Source organism: Zeus faber, assembly GCF_960531495.2.
Source record: "Zeus faber genome assembly, chromosome: 16".
Taxonomy (NCBI): domain Eukaryota; kingdom Metazoa; phylum Chordata; class Actinopteri; order Zeiformes; family Zeidae; genus Zeus; species Zeus faber.
In genome coordinates, this window is record NC_137202.1 from 19,380,538 (window position 1) to 19,392,299 (window position 11,762).

General features: G+C 42.4%; 1 protein-coding gene across 1 annotated transcript; it reads left to right on the plus strand.

Moving 5' to 3' along the window:
• Positions 1–296: 296 nt before the first annotated feature.
• Positions 297–11,444, plus strand: LOC307242070 (high affinity choline transporter 1-like; the record flags this gene model as incomplete). The annotated part of the gene is made up of 7 exons (XM_080016406.1): positions 297–480; positions 2,592–2,708; positions 4,636–4,721; positions 7,500–7,643; positions 9,365–9,518; positions 10,078–10,295; positions 10,899–11,444. The coding sequence occupies 7 exons, from the start codon at positions 297–299 to the stop codon at positions 11,442–11,444; spliced, it is 1,449 nt and encodes a 482-aa protein (XP_079872532.1).
• Positions 11,445–11,762: the final 318 nt, after the last annotated feature.

The following is an 11,762-nucleotide window of genomic DNA, read 5'->3' on the forward strand; positions in this document are numbered from 1 at the left end:
AGACAACTGGGACCCGTTGTGTCTTGGATCGGGACATTGCATTGCGTAACATTGCGTTATGGTAACATCATAATTATATGATATGTTACCATAACATATAATTATCATATTATAAGCTGTCCTTCTACACTGCAGCATGCTGATAAACCTACAGTCTAAACCTCAGATCCTCAAGGCCAAAGCATTTTAAAAAGGCATCTTAATCTGAGATTCACCTCCTTCTACAAATAATTAAAGGCGTCTGAGAAAGATTCTGCATTTTCTTACCTCTTCAGTCAGACTTAAGCTGGTCCATCATGGCTCTGAACGTCCCAGGAGTGATAGCCATGGTCTTCTTCTACCTGCTGGTCCTGGGAACCGGCATCTGGGCTTCCTTCAAATCCAAAAAAGAGAAGAAGAAGAGATCGGCCGACCAAATGGAGATGACCCTGCTGGGCAACCGTAGGATCAACCAGCTGGTGGGAATCTTCACCACGACAGGTCAGCGTTTTGATCAACCACACCTTAATGTTGCTCTTTTCTTACTTACTTGTGGTTCTGTTCATCCTTCTGAATTCCCCATTTCCTAAATATAATATCTTCATCCATCCATGTTTTTAACCTGATGTTGGCAGTGAGTGTGAGTCATGTGCAGAAGAAGAAGTACTGGAAATCCTTACCGATGTAAGAGTTTGGCTGCTGAAGAATTGACTTGACGTAGAAGTAGTGATGGTGTGTAGCTTTGTGAAGAAGTGATGTATGGTCCAGTTCATCTGGAGCCTTCTTTGGGTTTTGACTTAAGCTGTTCTTTATCTGCCATGTTCTGATAACGCTGGAAATTGGTTCATTCTGAAGTTGAGTTTTTTGTTTCCTTCTCCTTGTGGGTGGAAGTCAACTGTCTTGATTCTGATGTTCTCGGACACCTCTTTAGAGGAGCCATGGTTGTTAACTCCAGACAGAACAGCCACCACAGTCCGATAGTTTAGAATAAATAAATTGTTCAACCCTGAAATTACAGTCACCTGACGCTGCAAGCTATACGTAAATCACCTAGGTCTGAGTGTTAGTTGTCATATTTTTTGAAAGGTAACAATGAACAATTCAGAAGGATTTCCAAACTTTTTCACAGGGAATTTTTATTACGTAGTAACTGTAAAAAATTCCACTAGAGGGTGATCTTGCTTCACGTTCTGATGAAAAGTGTGATGTTTATCTGCATACAGTTTAGAGGTCAGGTCAGCTTCACTTAGGCCTTCACACACTGCAGGCCTTAGTGCTCAATTCAGATTTATTGCTCAGATCCAATGTTTTTGTTTGGCTGTTCACATTATTTTTTAAATGTGGCCAATATCAGATTCCGGTGTGAATGGGTCACGTCCTGAACTGAGCCTCACCTGTATATGCAGAAATTGTTTTTTTGTTTTGTTCAATAATGAAATTTAGAAAAATAAAACATTTTAAACAATGTAATTATAAAACATTTGAAGAGAATGAATAAATCTATAATTAACCTGACTCTTCCCACAGAGTTCATTTAGTACTTAAATAAAATATGGATATATTTCAATTTTTACTTGAGAAATTCTAGATCTCACTGAATTTTAATACAGGTACTCCTTACTTAACGACGAAGTTAAGATCGGAGGACCAGGTTGTTAAGCGAATTGGTCGATAAGCGAGGACCCATGTTATTTCACGGGTCCTCGGGGCATGGGGCGTGGCGGAGTTCCCACAGTCTGAATACTGACAGACTGGGGAAACGAGACTGAGACTGAGAATGGTGATGGATGATGAGATGCTTGATGCTGAGATGCCGATCACGCAGTTCACAATGCAGACTGGTTGGAGAGCTGGTCGTGAGTCCGAACCGTCATTAAACAGCCAGGTCGTTAAGTGAGGAGTACTTGTATTTCAATATAGAAATGATGACATCTGTGGTTTAACGCCAATTTTTACCATTACCTATCGCTATTATTATTTATTATATTATTATATTATTATTTTTCGATATCTTTTGAGTTTATTAGGAATTATAGAACCATTTTAGTCGAGGTTTGTAGAAAGAATTAGTCAAAGCTCCAACAAGTTGCTTTTGGAAAACAACGGACTGCTATGCATTCCGCTACCTATATTTCTATAAAAATGAGCCGATAGAGGCTCATTTTCATCGAAAGGGGCCAATTTTGCACCAAATGTATGAATAATACATAATTTAAATATGTACAAATAGCACCGGTGCACCAAGACGCTATTTGCGTTGCATCACAGTTAGCGGTGCCTTTCACCCTTTGCGTGTGCTTTGTCAATTAGATTTCGTTTTTTTCTATTATTTGCGCCGGTTTAATGGCTGCAAATGCGGCGCCATCTCTTTGTGAATTCGCCCAGTGAATTCGCCCATTCTCAGTTTCCAGGTTTTTTTGCGTATGTGTTATTTTACTGTGTTATTCTTATACTGTCATTTGACCACACCATCAACTACCCCATTTATATTGTCAAAATAATTTCATGGTAGTTTGTGCAAGTTTGGACAAACATTCCGTTCGCAATGACCTCTGCTACAAAGGCTAAGAAGCCTCCTATTTGTGTATATGTTTTGATTTACTGTCTTTTAGCTACGTGGATCGGAGGGGGCTTCATTAATGGATTAGCAGAGGCAGCCTACACACCCTCACTGGGACTGGCACAGGTCGCCGTCCTCTCAGCAGGAAATGTTTCCTGTTTTATTATCTGTAAGTGTAAATACTCAACTCGAGAACACACACAAACTCAAATTCCTTAAGTTATGTAGAGATGAAATCAACTTATGAAGAGTTACTGTGGTGTGGGGATGGTGTGGTTTAAGTAGCCACACCTGTCTTGGGTCTAGGTAATTGGGCCCAGGATCAGAGGTGGCTGCGCCTGTTGCTCGTCAGTGCATTCAACTTGTTAGACCTTGCCACTCTCAACAATAAACTGATGTTTTCAAAATATCTGCTGCTGTCTGCTTTGCAAGACTCGTGATCTATAATCACAAATATTCAATGTTAATGGAATGTCTCACGGACAAAATGCCTGTTTTTGTTTCATTGAGGTGGACTTTTCTTTGCGAAGCCAATGAGAGACCGAAGATATGTGACCATGTTGGACCCTTTCCAGATCAAATATGGAAAAGTAATAACAGGACTAATGGCAGTATTATCACTTGTAGCTGACATTATATGGATACCATCTACACTTATTGGGTTAGGTAAGCACTAAAATTACCATTAAAGGTGCTGTGTGTAACATTTGGGAACGGATTTGGGAGAAATGCAATATGATATTCATTCAAGTATGTTATAATTAGTGTATAGTGATGACTATAATAATTGTGTATTCATTACCTTAGAATGAGCCATTTTATATCTACATAGGGAGCGGGTCCCCTTCCACTGAGGCCGCCATGTTGCACTGCCATGTTTCTACAGTAGACCAGAACAGACAAACCAAACACTGGCTCTAGAGAGGGCTTTTCGCGTTTTCACGGCACCTGTAGGCCACTGTAACTTCACCTTCGTCATTGGAAAGGGATGGATGAGGTGGGGGGGGGGGGGGGTTGTTGCAATCTGCATCATCAGCGTGAGATGCCACTAAATTCTTCACACTGCACCTTTAAAAGATTTAGTTATTTGTTGTACACTCAGTGGCAACTTTAAAAGGTACAACTCTGCACCTGCTTGTTCATGAAAATGTATAACCATTCAATCTTGTGGCAGCAACTCTGCAGCATCAAAGTAGCAACGTGGTCCAGATGTTTGGTTTCTGTTCAGACCAAATATCAGAATGAGGAAGAAATGTGGTCTAAGTGACTTTGAATGAATGTGTGGTAGTAGGCAGTGGTTTTGGCACCATCTGCAGCTGGGGAGAGCCAGCACTCACAACCAGCAGGGGACGCAGATGCAGAAGATTGAGGTAATTAGCAGAGTAATGAAAAGCTGCTGTGGTTTTAACTCTTTGTCGCCTCCTGACAGCGAGGCTGGGATCCCGATCCATAGCAGAATGTTTATGACATGGACGCTTGTTTAAAAAAGGTCAAATGTCTTTATGTCTGTCTCAAGAAACTGCTCTTGATTCTCAACTCAACAATCTGTAACGTTTACAGAGAATGGTGCAAAAAACAAAAATGTTGTGTGAACAGTAGTTCACAGTACAGTAGTGGCCTCACTGCTTTTAATGACAGGTCAGAGGAGAACATCCAGATTGGTACAAGTTGAACAGGAAGGCGACAGGAACTCACCAGAAGAACTGGGCATTTAAACATTGGTGAAGAGCATCTGAAACACAACACATTGAAGAGGATGAAGAGGAACCACTCCAGGTTCCATTCCTGAAGCTCAGAACAGATCTATCTATCTTATGGATGTTAGCTGTGGGTGGGGGGAGCCAGCAGTGGAAGCAAACTTGACCGCTGTTACAAGTGATGTTTGATAAGACAAAGTCCAGATACTGCTGCAGAATAGGTCCCCAAAAACAATGTCTAACCTGCACTTAACTTCTTGAAACTGAACTGGGATCAGGGGTGTATACATACCAGTTAAACCTGTGTGTGTGTTTGTGTGTGTGTCTGTGTGGGAGGCTCCAGCATGAGTGTGATTCTGGATGTATCTTACACTGTGAGCATCTGGATCTCTGCTGCAGTGGCCGTCACCTACACCCTGCTGGGAGGGCTGTACTCTGTGGCCTATACAGATGTCATACAGCTCGTTCTGATCTTCGTCAGTCTGGTGAGTCTCATCAGAGGAGCTGGAAATACGTATATTTGGGCCTATTTGGGCCTAACGGGACCTAAAGTTTCATTTAAATAAGGCTTTATAGAAGCAAATCACAGGTATATCACACATCCCCACACACTGGGAGAGCCTCTGTCATGACATGTGTCCATCTGCTCCTGGCTTGTTTTTACTGCAATTACCAACACCACACATTGAGCACTGGGGGGGTTTTCCGGGGTGACCAGTCACTGGCCGGTCGGTGTGGTGGTGTGGTGGGCCTGGAGGCTGAGGCAAAACGTTTTAATACTGTGGTTACATCGGAGGGCTAACATCAATTTTTTGATACCATCATAATTTCCAGCACAATAATGTAAGCCATTACTGTGTGGAATCATGTTTTGCAAGTCTCTGTTACACAGACTGCGCCTGGTGGCTTGGGATGTGCTGCGACCTGGCAGGGCTGCGGAGAGCTCTGCCAGGTGCCTTCCGGTGCCCCTGGGGAGACTGCTTGCCGTTTTGGGTGTGAGTTGGGGTGTGGGGGGCGGCTGTTGGCTTTTTGCTTCTGCGGCATGGCTTCTCTGCAGCGGGCGCCCCGGGTGCTGGGGGTGGCGGAGGGTTCTGTACACCTGCCGTGTAACTTTGAGGTGGCCCACGCTGGGTACAGGCTGCTACGTGCATGGGCACTTGGCACTCACACCGGGTGGGGCGTCTGGTCAGCTGTGGTGGGGCGGGCCTCCTCCTTGTGTGGGGTGTGGGTGGGCGTGGGGGTCCTGCCGGCTCGCCCGTGGGGCGTGCGGCTCGGGCGGGGTGTCGGTCTGTCGCTGTGGGGCCATGATCCGGACCCGCGATCCGTGCCTTGCACCCATGGCCCGGGTTCTGTGCCGGGGGGCTGCCTCTTGTGCCTGCACCCGGAGGTTGGTTGTACGTGTGCGGCCCTGGGGTGCGGGGTCTACTCGTGCTCCCTGGGACTGGGTCATGCTCGTCGGGGCTGGGTGTGGGGGTTGCTCCACGGCCATCTGTCTTCTCTGGGGGCCCGTGGGTCTTCTGTGGCCGCAGGGCAGGGTACGCCTGGGATTTCCTGCAGCCGAGGAGTGTCCACGGGGCTGTGGAGTTCCGGGGGGCTTCAGGGCCCCTTCCGCTGCTTGGAGGTGCCGCAACATAATACCGACCTTCTACACCAGTACCAATGGGGATAAGTCATGTACACTGACTGGTGGACATCTTAAACACACACACACACACACACACACACACACACACACACACACACACACACACACACACACACACTGCTTCAAGTGCACCCCAGCACCCTCCTGGTTTCATTCCTCTGCTTTCCTCCCTCATTTGCTGCCATAATTATGACAGGAAGAGGCCACGTGACTAGTTGTAGTTCCAGTTTTCCTGGACCTAATTCACTGTTTTTCAATACATGTTGTCATCCAGTGTTCATGTTTTTGTGTAAATGTTGTGTGTTTTTATGTTTATTAGTCTCACCGTGGTGATTCTCCCCCTCTTGGAGTAGTGATAAGTTGTTTATAAACCCAAACATAATATATAGTTCTCCAAAAAGGGGCATTGGTGGTGGCTCTCCAGAACCAAAAACTGTGCTCTTGTCATTCTACAGGTCGTCCACAGGACAGAGTTATTGCAGTAGTTCTTGATGATTTATGTTGAGAACGTGCACTCCACTTGCAGACTCACTCTGTCCTGAATGCAATGGCATACAAATACTCTGTGTTGTATGCCCAGCATGCTGACCGCACAGGTTTAAAAAAAAATAATAAAAAAAAAAATAGATACAACTCACAAACATATTAAAAACATACATAGCCGAAATATTAATGACTTGCTGTGCATTTGTGAAACTTGCCTATGATACGGCAGATCAGTTAAAGGTGTGATTTAACAGAGTTGTGGTGCACATCAAGAATAAGTTGCTGTTTATTTGTTTCAAAACTTTTTCTACTTTCATATATTCCTGCATCGCATTTTACAAAGCAAAACATAAAGTGGCCAAACTGGTGAGCAATTACATATCGCTGCCTTATTTACATAATTCACACTTGGGCTACCGTAAATATGCTAATCTAGAATGACAATTGTCTTTATGTTGCAATGAAAAATTTTATCTTTGTTCATTGTTGAATCTAAAACAAAAATGTGCATTTTGAAAGCAAAATATTGGTTGAATAATTTAAACCAATACATTAAAAATATACAGAATACCCAACGTTTGATCATCTTGTGAAATAAATTGTATCGTTGCATGGTGAGGTATTTGCATTTGAGTGACAAAAAAAAACAAAGTTCTGCAGGCGGACATTAAACAGAGATGCAAAGGCAGTGTTTCCATTTGTCAACAGCTTTTGGAGCAACACTATTCTAACCCACTCATATTTCCCAAACAATTTTCTTTACATCGAGGACAACTCAGGTGCTTCTAAAGTAGTTTACTTTTTTAGAACCATAAGCACCAACTTTCTCACACAAAGTGCAGCGTTTAGCTGAGAGCACAGCTTGCTCGCTGTTAGACCACATGGAGGAAACATTCTTCTGGTCTGTGAATATGCTTTCACCAGCAGTGCAATGGAACCCGCGCATCAGTTTCTGTGCATTTCTTGTCCGTGTATCAAGTACAGAGACACTCAGAATCTGCAAATGTAACGTTTCTATAGACATAGTAAGCTTTCACAGCTTTAGGGAAAGTGATTTATCCTTCGGATTATTCTAAAAGTTGTATTTCAGACACTTCTCTAAAGCAGTTATATATTGTTTGTCTCCATGCAGTGGTTGTGCGTTCCCTTTGTTGTCATGAACCCTGCTTCCTCTGACATCACCAATATGACGTTGTCCAACAGCTCCCACACCTCCTGGCTCAGTAGACTGGACACCAGCACCGCCTGGATGAAGATGGATACTTTCTTTGTAATGGTGAGAAGGAAAAAGCTTCTGTCAAGATATTTTAAGTTTATGAATTGAATTAATCTAAAGTTACAGTTAGAGCAGCCAGCTGGGAATTTATTGCTTGCTTTATATTGTTAGTTCTCATTTAGTTTATACTGCTGAAAGGACAATTTACACTTCCCTATGGCTCAATCCAGCATGTTGTATACAAATGTGTGTGTATAAAATTGTGCCACTGTGCACAGTACTTTTGTCCAATAGGTACACTGTTCACACCTGTTCAGCTCCTAACTCATCACAATGTCTCTATCGAACAGAATCTAAGTCACCATGTGCTTTAGGAGTCATTACATATGGTGTTCCTCCAGGCTCCATGTTAGGCCCACCACCATCTTCTCTTGAAATCCTCTATTTTGGCCATGTTGTTTATTCAATTTTTTTATTACTATGCTGATGAACCTGTATACTAGGATGTTTAATTACCAATGCCAATGTGTGCAGACGGTGTATAGTCTGCTGTTTTTTATTACTGGAATTCTGCTGCTATAATTTACTACTGATCTGTTTTGGTATCAGAGCATTTTTATGAGCTTGACTGGAAGTACTTGAGCACAGAATGGAATGTGATACCCAGTGAGTCTTTATATGTGGATCTCCAATATCGAGACAAAAAATATTGTGTCTCATCATATGTGCACTTTCATTACCTTGCTTCTGTCAGCAACGTGCAATGAGGTCTCAGTCTGGATAGGCAGTGGAAAAACAAAGATTTTGACGCACAGCAACTTAATGATTGTGGGAGTTGCTACCCACAGGTACGGGTTTAGGGGGGGACATGGAGTCTTTCTTGCAGGGTTGCAATGGTGAGTTTTTATTACAGATGGGAACAGAAGGGCTCGGTGGCCAAAAGAATGAATAATAAACAACAATAATAACAATAATAATCAGTCTGGGCGCAGGAGGAATGATGCTCCACGCTGTCTCCTGGTAGCTGATGAGCCTGTGTGTCGATCCCCTCTGCAAGACAAACAAACATTTAGAAAACTCCCTGCCCACGGACTGGACCAGTCAGCTCTGCCCGGGTGCCGATTAGGTTTATTCAAGGCAGTTGTGTGACCGAGGAAAGAAGCCCCGCTGTCGTCTGCAGCTGCGGCTTAACCATGCCCTTTGGTCCACCACAATGATGTATCGCATGAAGCCCAATGGAAATGATTGATAACTAGACTGCTATGCATCACAAGAGAAGAGAGAACAACACAGGCTAAAGGCTACCACATTATCCAATGTATGCCTGCAGCTATTTTTCATATTATAATTTATCTATTATTAATCTTTTATTTTATTTTTAACCTATGTAACATAACAATATTTTTTCTTGTGCATATTATCACATTTATATATCTTACAAATCAGTTTTATATCTCTGGCGAATTGTATATATTTTATATCATATTTCATTTCACTATTACTTTTTATTCTCCCTTTTTTCCCAGACTGAAAAGCTTTTCATTTTTTAATGCTTATAGGCTATACAGAAGTGCACCAAACATTGCCAGAAGAAATTTGTCCAATATGTAAATACACCCAGTGAAAATATATATACTCTTCAGTCATAATGTCCATTTTCACAAAAAAGCACCTTAGTCCCAAAGGTTATTTTTATTATTACCATGTTGGCACTCTGTCTATTTTTAAGACTTGGATTGAGTGGTGAAGAGTGAAAAACTTCTAAATATCTTCTTTTGAAGGCTATGGGAACCTTCTGCTGCCAATCTTTGCACCAAAGGACCTTGTCTGCCTCGTCCTCAAAAACAGCCCAGATCAACTGTTACGCTGCTGCAGTCAATGTAATAATATTTGCAATTCCACCAACTATATTTGGAGTCATGGCTGCATCTGCAGGTATCAACTTTTACACACCACAGAATGCTATAGAATTAGATGTAAATGCTTTGATGTTTTTTTATATTTTAATGTAAGCCATTTTAATATTTTAATAGTTTTTTTTGATTTAAGTTCTTAAAATGAGTTAGTGAAATGTTTTCTTATTTTGTCGCTTTTAACTTTTCCACACTGAAATGATCATTCATATAGAAAGTCCATTATGGAAACTGTGATGGAAACTAAGGATTTATCTAACACCCCCTTGACTCTTCTGCTTCCTTTCTAGTCCTTGAGAGATTCCCCATTAAACTCAGCTGACACTTCAACAATACTTTCACTCACATACTGATGGAAGTATTCAGACCTTTTACCGGATTAAAAGTACAAAGGCTCTGAAAGAAAATTACTCTCATAAAATGGGGATGGTTGATTTACGTGTTGCTCTTTGATTGCTCTGACTCACAACAGGTTTAGAGCCACCCTGATCCCAGGCCAAATTACTTAGTCCCAAGGGCAAACACTGCTCGGCTATTTGCCATCTTTATCCGTCTCAATACTTCTTCTATCTGTGCCTCAGATTGGAACCAGACCTCCTATGGTTCTCTATCTCCATTTGAAAGGGGACAGGCAGCTATGATTCTGCCCCTCACCCTGAACTACCTCACCCCCTCCTACATCTCCATCATCGGTATCGGAGCTGTGGCTGCCGCTGTGATGTCATCAGCTGACTCAATCTTACTGTCTGCAGCCTCCATCTTCACCTCAAACATCTACAAGAACATCCTGAGGAACCGGGTGAGGAAAAATGTAGTTGTTCTCCAAGACTATAACCTGCACTGAGAAATATTTTGAACCTTTTTCTTCAAATATGTCGTACATTTATTATTTTTCTCCTTTTTATTCTCTTACCCTATTTGTTAGGTGAGCTGCTATAACACTATGCTACTAACACTTCGCCAATCCATCTATCTATCTATCTATCTATCTATCTATCTATCTATCTATCTATCTATCTATCTATCTATCTATCTATCTATCTATCTATCTATCTATCTATCTATCTATCTAAAAACTGGATAAACAAGAAAATACATCCATACAAAAATATCAATCAATATCCAGAGTGTCACTGGATGCTCTTTTTGTCAAGTGAGCGTAAATTTACCTCAACAAGAAATCAGGAAGTGATGTGATAAATGCATCAGGAATTCAAGCTCTGTAAGAAAATGAAGGTGCAGAACCATTGGTGGCCACAATGTCCTGTCGGATCTGCTGTGTGGTAGTAACACCTGGTGCCACAGCATGGGGTCACCACGGCAGAGGATTAAGAGGAAGGGACAAGAAGACTATTACAAGAGTCTATTACTTCATCATGTCTTGGTTTTCCTCTCATTTCAGGCATCCCAGAGGGAGCTGCAGTGGGTGATCCGTGCTGTGGTGGTCGTGGTTGGTGTCGTTGGAACATCACTGACCACTTTCAAAAATAGCAGCTTGGAGTTCTGGCTAATTGGTGTAATTGTTGTATACGTCTTCTTGTTTCCTCAACTGGTTTGCGTTATTTTCTTTGACCAAACTAATGGATATGGGGCACTTATGGGATTTGTGGTGAGTTTGTTGTTGAAAGCCTTGTGTGGAGAACCGATGCTTGGAGTGCCGGCTACCATCCACCTCCCAGGAGACAGACTGGAGGATGGTGTTCACATCCAAAACTTTCCTGTAAATACTGTGTGTGTGCTGTCTTCCATAGCCTCCATCTTTCTTTTCTCCTTCCTGGCTGCACTGCTCTTCAGCAAGGGCCACGTACCTGAGAGATGGGACGTGTTCAGAGCCAAAGTCCAAGACCCGCCACCAGTAGAAGGTTGCGCTATGGAAGAAAATAGGAAATTGGATGAAAACGATCCCCAACAAGAGCCTTCAGAGCCAATGATGGACAGCCGCTGTTAATTGACAATTGACTTAATGTAATGTAAAGAGCCCTGAGGATGATGGACAGCCACTGTTGATATAGAAGGTTTCTGGATTCTCATTGCCGGAAGGGTCCTCTAGCCGTGTTACTTATTCAAGTAGCTATTTCTGTATATTTGGCGATTTTATCTGTTTTACTTTTTTGTTTACTCATCTGTAGACACGCATAAATAACAAACCACTAGTTCACGTAACTACACACCATCACTCCTACTTGTCAAGTCAATTCTTCAGCAGCCAAACTGTTAGTTAGGTAAGGATTTCCAGTACTCTTTCTTCCTCTGTACATTCCTGAAA